Raw genomic sequence first — 17,341 nt, forward strand, 5'->3', positions numbered from 1 at the left:
CAGCACTTTTCGTTTGGTTGCCTCAGCATTGTTCCTACAGAAGTCCCACATTACTCTTTTTCAGGCCAGAACAATGTTCTATTTCATATCTTGCAGACAGAGTGGTTGACCTATGTGAGAGAAATTCCCTCCAAAAAAAGCTGACACAGCACGTGTGTTTTTGCTGAATCAGATTTTTTTTTGGTAGAGACATTCAACTCTCCCAGGCCAGAACGGTATTGAATATTAATGTGTCCCTTTTATGAGCAGTCGCATTTGTTACCACAGATGAGAAAACTGCTGAATTTGCATTTTTGATTTTTCGGCATTTCCAGAAAAACATCCTACTCTCTCAGGCCAGAAGAAGTTTGGCCAGGATCACAGTATTTCACAACCAATCAGGTAGGACACTCCAGCAAATGCTCAAAGAAACTGACTGACGCAGGCAGTTGGAAAGACTTATATAGGAAAAAAAATCTCCCCAAAAAGCCTATTCAGCACTTTCTATTTTGCGGACTTCAGAAAGACATTATACTCTCTCAGGGCAAAACAACATTGAATATCAACATCTTTTGCAGGCAGTCAGGTAGGTTATCCCGAATGAAAACTGCCTTTAAAAAGATGACTCAGCACTTTTGATTTTGCTGACTCGGAAGCTTTCCCAGAAAGACATTCTACTCTCTTAAGCCAGAACAAGTTTGGCCATGATTACAAATTTTAACAAGCAATCGGGTAAGTCACACTGGAGGCAAATGACCCTGCCCAAAAATAAATGCCACCCAGAAATGGTTTTGAGTCTCAACGCAGATGATGCTCTAATGGCACACAGTTTAACGGGGTCAGCTTCTATGCTTGGTCATTTGTATCTCGATACTAACTTTCAGAGTAACGAACCACTTTTCAGTGTCAGTAATCTGGGGGTAACAGAATTACTTTACTGTAACCAATTATTTGTTCTCAGAATTACACCCAAATGGATCTTGTGGTTGCCAGAGTGCAGGACTCGGGTCTGACTGACAAGCACTCTCAGTTCCTGCGACAGAAGCCAGACGCCTTGTCGGGCAGGGTGACCGCTCCCCTTACCACCCCACCCCATTTGAAAGCGATGCTTTGTAATGTCAGGCTGTTAGCGCTATGTCTGATAAGTTTTAACCCTGACGTGTTCCCATTAGTCTACTGAAAATCTTCAAAGTTTCTCCTTTTTTTTAAACATCGTGGCGCCTTTTGAAACAATATGGTGTTCCTGTTGAAGGGGAATTATTTAGTGATGTAATAACATGTTTATAAAGACCATGAAGGAAACCCTCCTTGATGTTATTTCAATTAAAAGTCAAAGACGCGCTGTTAAAGGCGATTCAAAAAGTGCAAGTTTATAAGAGCAGCACTTGGATATCTTTGCAGAAGATATAAGAAACTTAACAGCAAAGTTCCCACTTATTGTTGATGCTTCACAAATAATTTTTCAAGACACTGTAAATATAGTGGAAACTAGAGCACTGATGCGGCAGGGGTAAACCAGCGAAAGCTGTCGGGCCCTGCTGTTGAACAGAAGAGTGTGTTGTGTCACCCTGACCCGAGTGACATGGCCGCTTTCTCGTGTCCCGTTTCATCTGGAGGGACGAAAGCATGACCGACTTGGGTGACGAGGTGCTTTACTTGTTTGGGCATTTGGGTTGGCCATGGTCTCCTAAAAATGTTTGAGAGTATTTTTTGCTATTTTTTCCCTTTTTCATTTTCATCGTTTTTGTATGTGTTTGTCTTGCTGTCGGTCACCCCTCTCGAGGGATATGACCAAGGTAGATAGTAGATAGATAATGTATGCTTTTTCTTTCTAGTCTGCATTAGTTTCCCCGAGTTAAATAAATTGCCGTGGAAATTAATTATATTGATATCTTGCTTTTTTTCCCTTTACAAATGAATAGTTGATCAACACTACAAGAGGCAACTGTTTTCTACTCAAATCTTACATCCATGAATCATATTTTAAGTGTGAGCCTCCAAAAAGACCCCAAGCACCCCAGCTGATAATGAAGGTGCTGTATCTGAGTCGAATCACAAGGCTTCTCCTGCTACTGGTAAACATGGAAACTAGGACTATCTGTTTCTGGTGGGGGGAGCAAACCCTTATATATATGTACTTGCCCAAGACACACCACAGGAAGTGGTGAGGGATCGGTGAATCGGGAATTATAACCAGGGTTGGGTAGGGTTACTTTAACTGGATTACTTTCAATTACTTTTGGATTACTCCAATACCAAATATGCTAATAAAAGACAAAAGAAACTAAATATGAATACAATTATGACTCACAACATGTGGTAAGCTTTCTCTCCTGGCTTTGATCTCTTTGATCTCCGGCAAAACTAACATAAAATGCGACAGAAACAAAATAAAAATAAATCCAAACAGCTTGCTAACATCATTTTTGCCGTTCCATGTGTTCTGTTACTCCCCAAGCCTGCACAAAATGTAGTCATTTTATTCATATTTAGTTTCTTTTGTCTTTTATTAGCATATTTGGTATTGGAGTAATCCAAAAGTAATTGAAAGTAATCAAGTTAAAGTAACCCTACCCAACCCTGCATGAGAATACATTTTCTACCATGTGACCTCTGAGCCAAAATGAGTTTGACACCCCTGCTTTGGATCCTTTAAAAATGGTCCGCTCTCTTTTAATGTTTTCTAAGCTGTTCCCTTGGGACTGGGGATCATTTTTGAATTTTAGACTCTTTGTGATTAAGGGCTATACAAATAAACATGACTTGACTTGTAGTGTGGGCGTCCTGTCTAGTGTCCGAAGACCGTTTAAGCCCCTCTGGACCACGACTGCTTTTAAAATCACATATCTCAGTTTCTGTAAGAATATGTGCAGAGCGAAATAGTGTCGTAAAAAAAAAGTTTGGAAATTCACACTCTGCGCTAGCACGCTCGTGCTGTGCATTAATCCGTCAGCAGCAGGGAGGGCGTAGCGATCGATGCTAGCCCGGGCGAGCGCGGGTTGCCATGGCAGCAACCCAAGAAGACATTCGGGCTCTTCATCTCCGTCTAGAGGCTTACTTTTATAAGATGTTTCAACACAACAGCAGCATATTAAAAAGACAGCCAGCCTCGAGTCGGGCAAAGAAAAAAAAAAACAATCGACAAAAAAGTCAAACCTGAGGAAGGCGGAAATCGCGCCGGGAGCTAGCGGGACGTTCGTAAATTTGGTAAGACTTCGGGGAAGGTTTGACATTAACGACCATCATTGAATTGCACACGAATGGGCGCGGATGTCAGAGGCAGAAAAAATATCTATGTGCTATTCTCTTTGAGAAAAACTCGGATGGAACTTTAGAGCAGGGGGTTACCAATCTTTTTTAAGAACTACTTTTTGGTACTGATTGGCGTGAAAGGATACTAGTTTGATAAGCATTTTATGCATGTTATAACACTTAAACTTAAATACTAATACCAGTAGAAAAGAAGAAGCAAAAGAAATTTGAAAATGCAAAGAGAAAAAACTAAATACAAACATTTTTAAAGCTCTATACTCAGCTCACAAAAAGTCGGTGAGCAGCGCTTGAAACAACAGTGAGCAACCGTAATCCCAAGTGTGGCAAGATAGTTGATAGATAACATGTCCAAAACTTGACATCAAGTTACATTTTGCTGAGTTTCCGGCAATGCAAAATCATTCTTCTCTTTTGAATGAATTGACTCGTGTAATATTGCAAAGGTTGTATGGCCTACGTCGTTTGTTCTTACAATTCTTTCACAAGAATTTCTTTTTATTTCCTGATATATTTTGTCGTATAATATTAACATCTGGGGGGGCTTATTTAGTCGGTTGTAAGATACAGAACTGTACTTAATCACATTTTTTGTGGAAGTACAATGTTGGCAACAAGATTCACTTGATATAATTGGAAATTATTTGAATGCAACACAAACTTTTTCTTCTTTTTTCCGTGTTTTTTTGTACTTTTTTTTTTTAATTCCTTTAAAAAAAATCTCATTGTTTTTATTTTTCGAGCTGTTAATTTTTTCTTTTCGTTCTCTATTTACTTTTTTCCTACATTTATTTCTTTTCTTTTTTCTGGCTCTTTTCTAAATTTTTCCTTCTTTTTTTCTCCTCCTTTTGTTTCTTTTTTCTCAGCTTTTCACTACTTTTTCATTTTGGTATTATTTTCGTTTTTGTTCTATTCTCACCTTACTTTAAGTCATTTTGTGCATAATTTTACATATATTTGGTCATGTTGGGATTAAAGAAGCAAAAACAAACCGAAAAGCCGTTTAGGACCCGAAAGAGCCGGTTTCTTTTAGTGAGCCGAGCCGAAGAAGCCGGTTCCCCGACAAACTTTGTTGAGTAAACTACTAACTTTACTCAACAAAGTTCTCCTTCGACTCGACTTCAAATTACCGCATTTAGGACACAACGTCGGGGGAACCCGTGTATTTTTACCTTCATGCACTGTAACTTTGACGTGAGTCGCTTCTTATTTAGTAATTTTGAGCCCTCATTTTTGTGTGCTGGCTAGATTTTCTTGTGCCCCGAGAATGCGCGAGCAGTGCGCAATCGCGCAGCTTAGAGGGAACACTGTTCACAGGGTAGGATATCGTGATCATACTAATATTTTATTCCTGCAGTCCAAATTATTTAAATTGGATGATTTAGTACATTTTTTAACTTTACAACTGCTATTGAAGGTCAACAAAAACATAGTGCCAGAAAACATCCAAAAATGATTCATTCGGAAAGAGGGAAATTATAACATAAGGGGCTGTAGTAATTTCAAAATCCCAAAGGTGAGAACTACCAGGAAAAGTATGTGTGTGTCTGTGTGCAGAGTCAAACTTTGGAACAATTTACAAGACGAGATCAAACAATGTCCGACTATTCACGTGTTTAAATTTAAATACAAAAAAACATTACTGGCGGAATACAGAGATGAAGAAAATGGGGTATGAGTGATACGGGAGATTGGAAATACTGAGTTTACAACTATGGTTAACTTGTTATTGTTATATCATAACTGTTATGATTATTATTATTGCTATTGTTGTTATTATCATTGGTGTCGCAGTGATGTTTGGTGACTAGTGGCATTATGACGTTGAGGGACGGGTGCTACGATGATTAGTGTATAAAATATGTGACTATTGTTATTATTAGTTATTATTATTGATATCTGACCGATGTAATGTGTGTATCCTTGAGATTGTGTTATATTTAGACACAAAAGAGGAGCTATCTATTTAATGTAATTAATAGGGAAGATGAAAAGGTTGGGAAAATAAGCGACTGCTTCTGACTACCCCTTTTTGAACATGTTATGATAACATTATTTTGTTGTTGAATTATTGTTTTTGTCCTGTTTTTATTTTAATGTTTAACTTTTCATTCATTCATTCAAATATATATTTGTATAACCCGAAATCACAAAAAGTCTTGAAATGCTAACAGATACTTTAAGAAAAACCTACCTAAGCAGTGCTCATTTTACCTCTGAAAAGTGATGAGTCCCGGGGACTCGCATGCTCAAAAATCTATGGGTCCCAACAGAGATCTATGGGTCCCCAAAATTTAGTGTTATCGAGGTTGAAATTGTAAATCGGCGACAAATATATAATATAAATCGATATATTCATTCAGTTTTAATCATCAAATTATTAATTCATTTTCTGCATCAATTTATTGTTGGTAATATACCGATTCAAGGGATAACCACAAACCTGTCTTTTTTTTCATTTTCTCCTTTTATACTTCCTTTTTTTCTTAACTTCTTGATACAACATCATAATTCGTAATATAATGCATCAAAGCAAGTGAGCCGTTTGAGTGCCGGCTCTCTTGAATGAGTTGAGCCGAAAAAGCCGGTTCTCCAAAAAGAGACGGACTTTTCACCACACAACTCGAGATCGGCGTTCAGACAAAAACTCGAACCGCGAGACCAAAACAACATCTGCCGGTTTTGCCTGACGAAAAGTTAGGTGTGCGGTAAATCTTTGTTTAAAAAAAATGTAATCGGGTAATAATGACAATTTTGTGTCAAAAAAGTTGATTTGAGACTATGTGTCCCCAGCAAAAATGATGCGTCTAGGACGCTGGGATGCGGGCAAACGAGAACACTGCCTAAGTAGAGTCGGTTTGTGTCATCCCAAATATCAACATTACATAAACATAAACTCTAAAATTGAATCTGCTACCAGTCATTAATTTATGATGTGATGGATAACTTGTGATGAACTATAAGCCGCAACTTTTTTCCCAAATTTTCAACCCTGCGGCTTATTCAGTGACGCGGCCAAATTATGTAATTTTTCCAACAGCGGCTCTCGAGTACAAAAGGTAAGATTTGTGTACAGTAATGCTAATTGTAATTCACCCTGTTCAATCCTGGAAGGGGGATTGCCACATGTGAGGTCCTTTCTCAAGGTTTCTCTTTTCTCCTCACACTGAGGTTTTTGAGTTTTTCCTTGCCCGCATGCTGGTTTGCTAGTTTAAGATCAGGTAATTGTGTAATTTTGTAACTGTAATCCTGTGCAGTCCTTTGAGACATTTTTGTGATTAAGGGCTATATAAATAAATTTGACTTGACTTGATTTAAACCGGTGGAATATATGCGAGTGTATTGCTAGTGTGTTTTTGAATAAGGGAAGACGGCATTAATGACGTCAGTAATAAGGAGGTAAACTAGGATGGTTAACCGTGGTCTCTACAAGTACCGTATTTTTTTTGACATACCCAATAATTGTGTTGCGAGCCTGTTCCTAGTAGCGTTCTGCTACCCTTCACAGGCACGGTTTGGGATGAGTTATATTATTATTAAAGCTTTGAAAACTCTCTCAGTGTACCGTCTTTCTTTGCAAATATGTGTAACCATGTATAATATGGATTTGCAACTGTATATTTTTGTAATGTATTTATTTTCTCAGGGATGCTGCTGGAAATGTGAATTTCCCTTCGGGGATGAATAAAGTATCTATCTATCCATCTATCTATTTTAGAGACTTATTCTGATATGTTTTCCACGGGCGAATCAAAAAGAAGGGGCGAATACAACGGGGGCTGATGGGAATTGGAGTAAAGGTGAGACGTGTTTGTGGACGCAGCGGACCCACCCCTACCTTTGGAAATATACTTTTTTTTTTTCCCCTTGGATTATTTTCAACGGTACACGGACTCTCCAGGTCTGCATCAAACGTTAAGTACCGGTATCATTTTACGTTCATCTTGCCGGCTATGGTTTTTGGACTGTAAATCATACTCAGTTACAATCGCGGGACTCAAAGTCAGGTTTGGGTTGACTTTGTGAATGTGTTACATGTTTTAATGTGGGTGCATGCGGCTTGTGTACAGGTGCGGCTTGTGTAAGTACAAAAGCGGTTATCCTCTTAAAATGTGGTGGGTGCGGCTTATAATCAGGTGCGCTCTATAGTCCGGAATTTACGGTAGTCAAAAGATAGTAATTTCTGTATTAAGTAACACTGCGCAATGAAATAGGTGCTGTGCTTCTTTAATGATGCACTTATTGAATTACTGTAAGAAAAAAAAATATTTTTATGCTTTATGCTTTTGTTGTGGTGTTGTGCTCTCACCTGAGTCCAAACGTGTGCGACTGCTCGTAGTGGAACAGTGAACAGATCTTTGCTGCAGAATTCACAGCAATCAGCCTGTCAATCAAGTCCTGTGAAGCACAACAGGAGGTCTGTGAATGTCTATTCTTTACAACTTCTAAAGTGGAATGTTTGCATTAAGGCGTGTGTGTAAGAGAAAACGGAGGAGTCCATCCAAATTCCAATCATTGTGATTGTGAAAAGTGCAAACACGCCCTCAAACGGGCGAAAGCGGAACTGTAGACAATTTTAAATGGGGTGAGTGAGAGACTGGAGGACCATATGAAGAAATGAGTGTTTCAAGAATAAATTCTTACAAATATATGCCATATAAATACATGATCACATGGCTATACCATTAAATATATGACATCAATTCAATTTACTAATCTTTTAATAAATTTTGGGATTCATTTAGTCATTTACCGTAAATTCCCAACTTTTGACACGTGCTTTCAACCCTGCAATTTATGATGATGCGGATTATTTATGCATTTTTTATATCGGCCACCAAGGGGCGCCCAAACAGTATAAGGTAAGAGTGAGACAGGTGGAATATATGTAGATAGATAGATAGATAGATAGATAGATAGATAGATAGATAGATAGATAGATAGATAGATAGATAGATAGATAGATAGATAGATAGATAGATAGATAGATAGATAGATAGATAGATAGATAGATAGATAGATAGATAGATAGATAGATAGATAGATAGATAGATAGATAGATAGATAGATAGATACTTTGTTCATCCCCGAAGGGAAATTCACATTTCCAGCAGCATCCCTGAGCTGAGAACAATCGAGAACAATCGAAAATAACACGGGAGCTGCTGGAGTGGCTGCCGGGAAGACGCAAATTTAATGTAACTTTGTTTTTGTGCATGAATAAAACTAGCATGAACAGATCCTCATCAAGGAAAAGGTGTCAATAAGTCAGGTATATATTTTGGTATTTATTTTGTGGTGTATTTTGTCACAACAAAAGGTTATTCAAATAATAATAATAATAATAATAATAATAATTTCCTTGTATTGTCATTCTGTGTAACAATGTACACAGAACGAAATGTCGATTACACCTGACCCGTTGTAGCGAGCCGATGCAGCCGCAGCCAACAGAGGGCGCCGCCAACCCTTTTTTAAGTCTTAGGTATGACTCGGCCGAGGCGCGAACCACCAGGGGGTTTGCAAAACTAGCTGAGCTTTTCAATTAATCCTAGTTTGAATAAGACTTGGCTGAGACCAAATACATGGCAAAATAAATGAAAAGATACAAAACAAAACGCGCAACAACATACTCGACAAAATATGCGACAATATAGGACAAAATATGAGACAAAAAACACAATGAAGGACCTGACAAAATACACGACAAAAAAAAACATGACAGAACACACAACAAAATATAGGACAAATGTCAAGATTACCGATGTGAATCACCTGTGCCCGCTCATTTGGCGCCAACCGCTGCGGGCTCTGATTGGCACCCTGTCCTTACTTAAACCCAGTCCTCTAATCCCCTGTTGTCAGCCCGCCTGATATATATCCCCGTGACCCTAATGAGGATAAGCGGTACGGCTAATGGGATGATTATATATATATATATATATATATATAAAAATATATATACACACACACACACAAGCCTTTTTCGACCCGGACTCCCATCTGTCCTGTTTTTGCTCCCGTCTGTCTCCGGCTACCACCTGTTTTGATCCTGACCACGTCTGCTCTCCCGTCCTGGCTTATGACCTCTTTTTGTACCAGACTACGTCTACTCTCTCATTCTGTCTTACGACTCGATGTCAAAAAATATCCGGACATTGCTGTAAGTTAGATTTTATTTTCTGTGCACCTTTTTCTGAATACAGGACATTACTCTAGTGGTTATTTTCACAACAAGCGGCATGTGGTGCTGTGAGAGGTCACCCAGCATCCATCTCGAAGAAGAAATCAGACTACATCTTGCTAGTTCATGTGTGAACATACTATACTTTATCTACAGCGCGCTAAAAACTTTGATATTTTTATTGTTCAATATCTGGTGCATCCATTCGATATGGTCAGTGTAAAGTGTAAAGAAGAGGCGTGACATTTCTTTTGAAAGTGGAGTAAGAAAGCTTGAGGCGGTTGAAAAAATGTTTTTTTTTTTTTTGGCCACTCTTTCCCGTACACGGCGAGCCTATTTTCAGTTCACCCCACACCGCTCAACCGCCATTGACGTGTACTGCTTTGGGCTCTGCAAAAACAGCCTCCTCCCCCCACCACAGCAGAAGCCATTTTGCAGGAACTTTTTTAGAATTAGAATTAGAATATACCTTCATTGTCATTGTTACAAAATGGGTTAACAGATTGTGACAACGAAATTGGGCATGACACTCCAGTTCACACATGCACAGTGAGGTAACGAACCCAAGAAGATAAAGGAACAGAGAAGATAAGGTTACAAAACAAGGCGGATAAGGTTATAGTTATAATTTACACAAAATTTACGCAAGAAATGTCGGCATATAGGATGTTATTACATACAGTTAGGTATCGTAGGGTTGTGCAATATTTGTGTTTACACTATGGTTTGCAGACGGACCGACAACAGGGAATTGACAGGACTGGGTTTAAATAGGGACAGGAAGGCAGGTGAACCTCTTGAAGCTTATCTTCCAAAAGTAAGTTACACTTGACTTCATTTATCTTTATAGAGCATATTATTTTATGAAATGTTTATTTTTTAGAGCAAAACAATACAGGTTACTTATACAAACCTGAAACAAGCAAAATATAGCACTAAAGCAACTCACGAACTAATTCAACTTAGGAAACGTTCGTAAGTAGGGCAGCGTCTGTACCTCAAATTACCGTAAATCCCGGACTACAGTATAAGCCGCTACTTTTTTCCCAAACGTTCAACCCTGCGGCTTATTCAGTGATGCGGCCAATTTACCAACTCTCTCGGTGTCTTTCTTTGTAAACATGTGTAACCATGTATAATATGTTTTTGCAACTGTATATTTTTGTAATGTATTTATTTTAGAGACTTATTCTGATATGTTTTCCACGGGCGAATCAAAAAGAAGGGGCGAATACAACGACGGGAAGTGGAGTAAAGGTGAGCCATGTTTGTGGACGCAGCAGACAATAGTGGATATATATTTTTACCACCCTTACCTATGGAAATATACATTTTTTTCCCTTGGATTATTGTCAACGGGACCCGGACTCTGCAGGTCCGCATCAAACCTTAAGTACCGGTATCATTTTCCATTCATTTTACCGGCTTTGGTTTTTGGACTGTGTACTTTATATTCAGTTACAATCGCGGGACTCAAAGTCGGGTTTGGGTTCATTTTGTGATTGTGTTACTTGTTTTAATGTGGACGCATGCGGCTTATACACAGGTGCAGCTTGTGTAAGTACAAAATCGGTTATCCTCTTACAATGTGGTGGTTGCGTCTTATAATCAGGTGCGCTCTATAGTCCGGAATTTACGGTACTTGCACAAACTTGATTGTTCTACTAATGTCGGTAAACGGCGTCGCAATCTTGACTTTTCGAGTGCGTGCATGTGAAATGTAGAAGCGTGTTGGCCCACTCACAGGCAGAGAGTTTGGCACTTCCCGCAGCGTGTATTCGCTCTTGTTGGCCAACGGTTGTCCGGCCAGCAGCTGCCACACGGACTGGGAAGATGACAGCAAGTTGACCAGAGACAGGAAAGGCTTCAAAGACACACAAAGACGCACAAGATTACACAAACGCAACAAAGCCAGTCACAACAAGAGGGATGAACGCCACAGCGAAGAACCGATTTTTGCCTAACTTTGATAAAAGGAATGGTTTAAGTCATTTAGTGACATGGATGGCTATTAACGGAGGGTTTGCGGATCTATCCAAATCTCCTTATTATCGATTCTGAGCGAGTACTCGGATTGAATCGATACTACTGCCCTGGGATTGATATGGTCTTCACATTTTAACAGTAACTATATATTTTTTTTTTCGTCGGTCGTAAGATTATACATACAGTACAACTTTCAAATCTAATTCAATTTTACTTGCACTTTATCTGCACTAATGACTTTGTTTTCAATATAGCATACTATGAAAAGTATTTTAGTGGTCTTGTTGACATCGTTACACAGTCTTATTGCGGCTTTTTCTGTTAGACCCTCCAAGATAGTGTTTTCCAACCAGTGTGCCGGGGCACACTAGTGTGCCGTGAGACCTTGTCTATTGTGCCGCTGGAATTTGCCCAATTCTATCTTTCCAAAAAATCAGGCCATTATTCACTATTTTTGCTATCTTCAGATGAGGAACTGTAATAGTCATCCATATCAGTAGGTGGCAGTAGATTTTTATATACTTTTTATATCCTAATTAGCTGCTCATGAGGTAGAACAGTTCATTTAATAACTTAATTTGTGTCACAAAGCGGTTCGGAGATTGCACTGTGAAAAATCAAAACATAAAAAAGCACATCTTTTCTTTTTATTTTAAGTATTATTTTCTTCTTTTTATATACTAATAACCTGCTTATGAGGTATTACAGTGAAATATTTGACATAACTTCATTTTCAAACATTCGATGGACGGTGTGCCTCGGAACTTTTTTAAAAATAAAAGTGTACCTTGGTTCAAAAAGGGTTGAAAAACACTGCTCTAGGGAAGGGGTGTCAAACTCAGTTGAACAGAGAGCCGAATATCAAACCACACCTTTGGTCGCGGGCCAAACAAGGTAAACGTTTATTGAATACACTAGAGCTTGACGTTTTTGGGGTTTTTTTTTAAACATGAATTAAAAACAGACAGGAATATTATTGCTGAAGAAACAAAATTCAACATTGAATAACACAATAGCTAACAATAAAAAAAGGTGAGCTATTTTTGGAACTGGTTTGCATGCTACCCATGTAGTGTTTTAGAGACTACCGCTCCCACCGCATAGATGAACCCTGTTTAAAGAGGTTAGTTTTCAGTACTTTTAAGCAGCTCCTGTCGATGGGTTCCATGGCTTCGGCTTTGGGTCGGACCGGCCTGGCATCCTCGCTGCCACACTCCAGCGCCGACCACACTTTCTGAATCAGGACCTGCACAAAGCCTGGCAGACGAGTCATTATAATTATATTTCCGCTTTGGTAAAAGTTTGCCACTTCCGATTTGTTTTTTTAAATATCCTAGGAAGGGTAGTGTTTTGCACGTAACAATAGAATGCGCGATAAAATCCGCTACTTTGTCAAAAGTTTGACATATATGTCTAAAAATGTGTGCTGACCAACCTGAGCGCTGCAAAGCCAATGCGCCAGCTGCAGTGGCCGCCACCTGCGTTACCAAGACGCCGTAACCAAACTTCTCACAACGGCTAACCTAAGAAAAATAAGGCGAAATTAAAACAGTTTTCAACTAAATTAAAAAAAAAAAACTTGAAAGAAAATTTCTCAGCATAGAGTTTGGAAATCGAATTACACAGCGGATATTGATTACAGGGGTAAAAAAAAAAACAAGCTCCTTAGTTAAAGAGCGAAGCAAACAGGGAAAGCAATTACAAGCGTGAGTAAACAAAGGCACTAAATTAGGTGCAAGCGGTGGTTAGGGGTGGTGGTGTGCCAGGAAAGGTGTGCTTTCAATTAGCATTGCGGTCAAGAAACTGCGAAAGTAATAGGGACTCCAGATCCCTTACCCAAAAATAAGAGAAAAAAGAAAAGAAAAAAGAAATTTAACTTTGATTTGAACAAGTGTGATATTAGAAACTGTAAAAGTCTGCAAAATTTGCAGAACACTGTAGATTTAAAACTGCTACTTCAAAAGTCTTTAAAGGGACAGTGTGTATTATTTGAATTTTAATCAAAAGCCTTATAACCAATGTTACCTCTAAGCTGCGGGCGTGCGCAATCGCGCACTGCCCGCACAAGCGCACAAGAAAATCTATCCAGCGCAGTGTTCCATCTAAACTGCGTGTGTGCGCAATTGCGCACTACCCAGAGCTTTTCCATGCACAAGAAAATCTAGCCAGCTCACAAAAATCAGGGCTCGAAATTGCTAATTAAGAAGCAAATTAAGTCAAAGCTATGTGCATGTAAAAATACACGGGTTCCCCCGACGCTGTGTTCTAAATGCAGTATTTTGAGGTCAATGTCGAAGTAGAACGAAGTTGAGTAAAGTCAGTAAAGTTTTTCGAGAACCGGCTTCTTCGGCTCGGCTCACTAAAAAGAACCGGCTCTTTAGGGTCCCAAATGGCTCTTTTGCTTCTTTAATCCCTACACGACCAAATATTATGTAAAATTGTGCACAAAATGACTTCAAGGAAGGGGGGGAATAGAACAAAAAAGAAAACAATACCAAAATAAAAAAGTAGTGAAAAGCTGAGAAAAAAAGAAACAAAAGAGAAAAAAAGAAAGAAAAATTCAGAAAAAGACAGAAAAAAAGAAAAGAAAGAAACAAAGGAAAAAAAGTAAATAGAGATCAAAAAGAAAAAAGTACCAGCTATGAAAAAATAAACACAATCAGATTTATTTTAAAGGAATTAAAAAAATAGAAAAAAAAACAGGGAAAAAGAAGAAAAAGTTTGTGTTGCATTCAAATAATTTCCAATTATACCAAGTCAATCTTGTTGCCAACATTGTACTTCCACTAAAAAATGTGATAAAATACAGTTGTGTATCGTGCAACCGACTAAATAAGCACCCAAAAATGTTAGTATTATGCGACAAAATATATCAGAAAATTAAAAAAAAAATGGAAATCTTGTGAAAGAATTGTTGTTAAAAGAAATGACGTTTGTAGGCCGTACAACCTTTGCAAGAATAAAATAGTCAATTCATTCAAAAGTGAAAAATAATTTTGCATTGCCGGAAACTCAATGTAACGTGATGTCAAGTTTTGGACATGTTTGATAATTAATTATCTTGCCACACTTGGGATTGTGGTTGCTCACTGTTGTTTCAAGCGTTGCTCAACAACTTTGTGTGAACGCTCAGGCCCGTGGAAAATTAGAGGGAACATTGCTTATAACCGGCTCTTTTTGTATCATGGAAATCATATATAAGGTGCCCCTTTATGTTTAAATTAACCTACCCAAACAATGTCAATTTATTTTAAAAGAAACCCCCTCAAATTCTCAATCAATTTTGAATAACCCCCTGGAAAAAGGTATTTTATTTGTATTAAAGCAAATCTGAAGAAATGTATTTTTCTATTTAAAATACCCGCCAAAATCGTGTACATTTTTAAAAACTCTCAAAAAACCCTGTAAAATCTCCAACAGCCTCCCAAAAAGATTTTTTTAACCATTATTAGGTGCTCAAAATACAACCTATCACTGTAAACTACATTATGTTTGGAATTACTGATAGTTTGAGCACTTTTGGAATAACTACATGCTATTTTGCCATTTATTAATTAAATGAATGAATAAAATGTTAAGTATTTCAAAGTAGGATGTGATAATTATTTATCATTAGTTAGTATACAGTCATAATTAATTTCACATTGCTGTTTTAGTTTGCTACTGTCACCTATAAATGTATTATATGGGCAGACAATTTATTTTGCTAGTTTTCAATGCGTTATTTTTAACGAAATTTTCTTTGCAATTTTAGGGAGAAATACTTGTGCAACAATACGTGGAATCACAACGTTCAACTATTATGGCAACAGTATTTCTATATACAAAAAAGTGAGTATTTCTGCTACCATTACTAGTGTCTGAAATAACGTCTGCCCGGACGCCGGGGGCGTGCATCGTTTACGTCGGGCGTACAACTTACACATCGTCTCTGCCCGGGTGGCCGACAACTTTTTCAAGAAATTTTTTTTTTTTTTTTTTTTTTTAATTTTATTTTTTTCAAATCAAACGTTTGCTTTATTCCGATTTCAAAATCTTCATTTGGTTTGGAAATTTCGGAATTTCAGTTCGTTTAGCAATTTGCATGCTCAGAAGCCGATCAGAAGACTGCATCGAATAACTTCCTGCTTCCGGGATTTCCCAAGCGTTATAAGGTCTCCCATTTGCATATCATTTTCCAAAGTAGACGCACAGAGATCTCAAGAAAAATGGAGAAGTGGTTAGGAATCAAGCCAAAACCTCAGCCCCAGAAGAACGATTCGAAAGAAGCTAACAAGTTTTATGACGCTAAAAAACGTAAACATACATTGAAAAAAATCGCAGAATGAGGAGTTTGCGTGGCTTGTAGCAGACGACGCAGCGCAAAGATTGCATGAATGAAGATGAGTAAATACATGCACATACTGATGGCAGATGGAAAACAGTGATGTCATATACATGCAATGAATGTTATAAGTAGATTTATCCATCCATCCATCCATTATCTGCACCGCTTATCCTCAGTAGGGTCGCGGCGATGCTGGAGCCCATCCCAGCTATCTTCGGGCAGTGGGCAGGGGACACCCTGAACTGGTTGCCAGCCAGTCGCAGGGCACACAGGGACAGACAATTCGCTCGCTCATTCACACCTAAGGACGATTTGGACCAGCCAATTAACCTGACATGCATGTTTTTGGAATGTGGGAGGAAACCCACGCAAGCACGGGGAGAACATGCAAACTCCACACAGGAAGTTTGATCTCATGACCTCAGAACTGTGCCGCACACGCGCTAACCACTGCGCCGCCGTGCTGCCCATAAGTAGATTCATAACAAACTTAATTTTAAAGTGTTGTTCTGTCATATATTCTGATTATCAACCCTTAATACTTGCAACAATGTTTTTTTTTTTTTGCGATGAGTCGTCTTATTGTGTTTCAAGTTGTGAAAAATGGGGCAGGCAACTTTATGGCTGGGCAGGCAACTTTTCAGAGTTGTCTGCCCTGGTGTCCGGTAACGTTTTGTCATGAATTTCAGACACTGCCATTACTATTGAAGTGTATCTTCTAATTGACCTATGGCTAAGCCCCGCCCTCAAAAGCGATGAGCGAATAACAGTGCGCATAGAAAAAACAATCCAGTCAGACATTCTCATCTCCCGCGTCCATTGAAATGCATTCCGGTTTGTCCGTTATTATTTTTTGTGTTTCTCCCTACATTTTAAACTTTAAAGATGGTTAAACGGTATGCATGGGGTGTATTGCAAACAGGGTATCCTGAGGGGCTGGCGATGAGGTGTATTTATTTCCCGAGACAACTTAACGTGGATGTTAATAAAGATGTCTACATCTGCGCCAAGGTCAGACAACATAGTTTCTGAGGCAACATATTGTCACTTTGCTGGAGAGAAGTATAAAGTTATTTATATTGTTAACATCTCTGACTTTAGGTTGACATTAGCTTATGGTAGCCCTTAACTACGTTGTACATCACTTTGTTTAATGGGAGTTCAGTGGCCTGGGCAAAGGGCTCTAGTCATAGTAACGTTAACTTTTGGAGGTTAGGTGGCTCCCCCTGCAGCTGATCTGAATTTATTTTTTATACATCTACTAAATTCTAAATCTAAATTGTGTTTATTTTGTTCGTCCGAGTTCTTAGTCTAAATTTTTGGCCAGCCTTTCAGCTAAGATTTTGTTTGCCATCCCAGATGGATACAATCTCATATTTCAATAACCATATTGGTTTACCTGCAATTTTTTGCTAAATCGGGAGAACACGTGTGAGACACACTCCTGGATGGCACCGGTCTGCTGAAGCAGCATGACGCCCTTAGGCGTGGCCGCAAAGTTCAGCAGGCTGTCCAGCAATGTATCCTCCCATATGAGCCTAAAAAGTGTGAAAAAAAAGACAGAAAAATGTGTGCACAGCTTGGGTCTGGTTGAC

General features: G+C 38.6%; 1 protein-coding gene across 5 annotated transcripts in view; it reads right to left on the reverse strand.

Moving 5' to 3' along the window:
* The window catches only part of tbc1d32 (TBC1 domain family, member 32), a 94,983-nt gene that overhangs the window by 47,877 nt on the left and 29,765 nt on the right, over positions 1 to 17,341 (reverse strand). For all 5 annotated transcript variants that reach the window (XR_015848244.1, XM_088324761.1, XM_088324760.1 and 2 more), the window contains 5 exons: positions 17,146 to 17,284; positions 12,855 to 12,942; positions 12,558 to 12,676; positions 11,178 to 11,297; positions 7,559 to 7,647 (listed from right to left, as the gene is read on the reverse strand). Coding sequence is in view for 4 of the 5 variants with exons in the window: in XM_088324761.1 (XP_088180887.1) it covers positions 7,559 to 7,647; positions 11,178 to 11,297; positions 12,558 to 12,676; positions 12,855 to 12,942; positions 17,146 to 17,284 (555 nt within the window). In the remaining variant the exon portion in view is untranslated. The remainder of the gene's footprint in view (positions 1 to 7,558; positions 7,648 to 11,177; positions 11,298 to 12,557; positions 12,677 to 12,854; positions 12,943 to 17,145; positions 17,285 to 17,341) is intronic.

The sequence above is a fragment of the Urocampus carinirostris genome, chromosome 20 (genome assembly GCF_059441175.1).
Source record: "Urocampus carinirostris isolate Australia breed hairy pipefish chromosome 20, RoL_Ucar_1.0, whole genome shotgun sequence".
NCBI lineage: Eukaryota > Metazoa > Chordata > Actinopteri > Syngnathiformes > Syngnathidae > Urocampus > Urocampus carinirostris.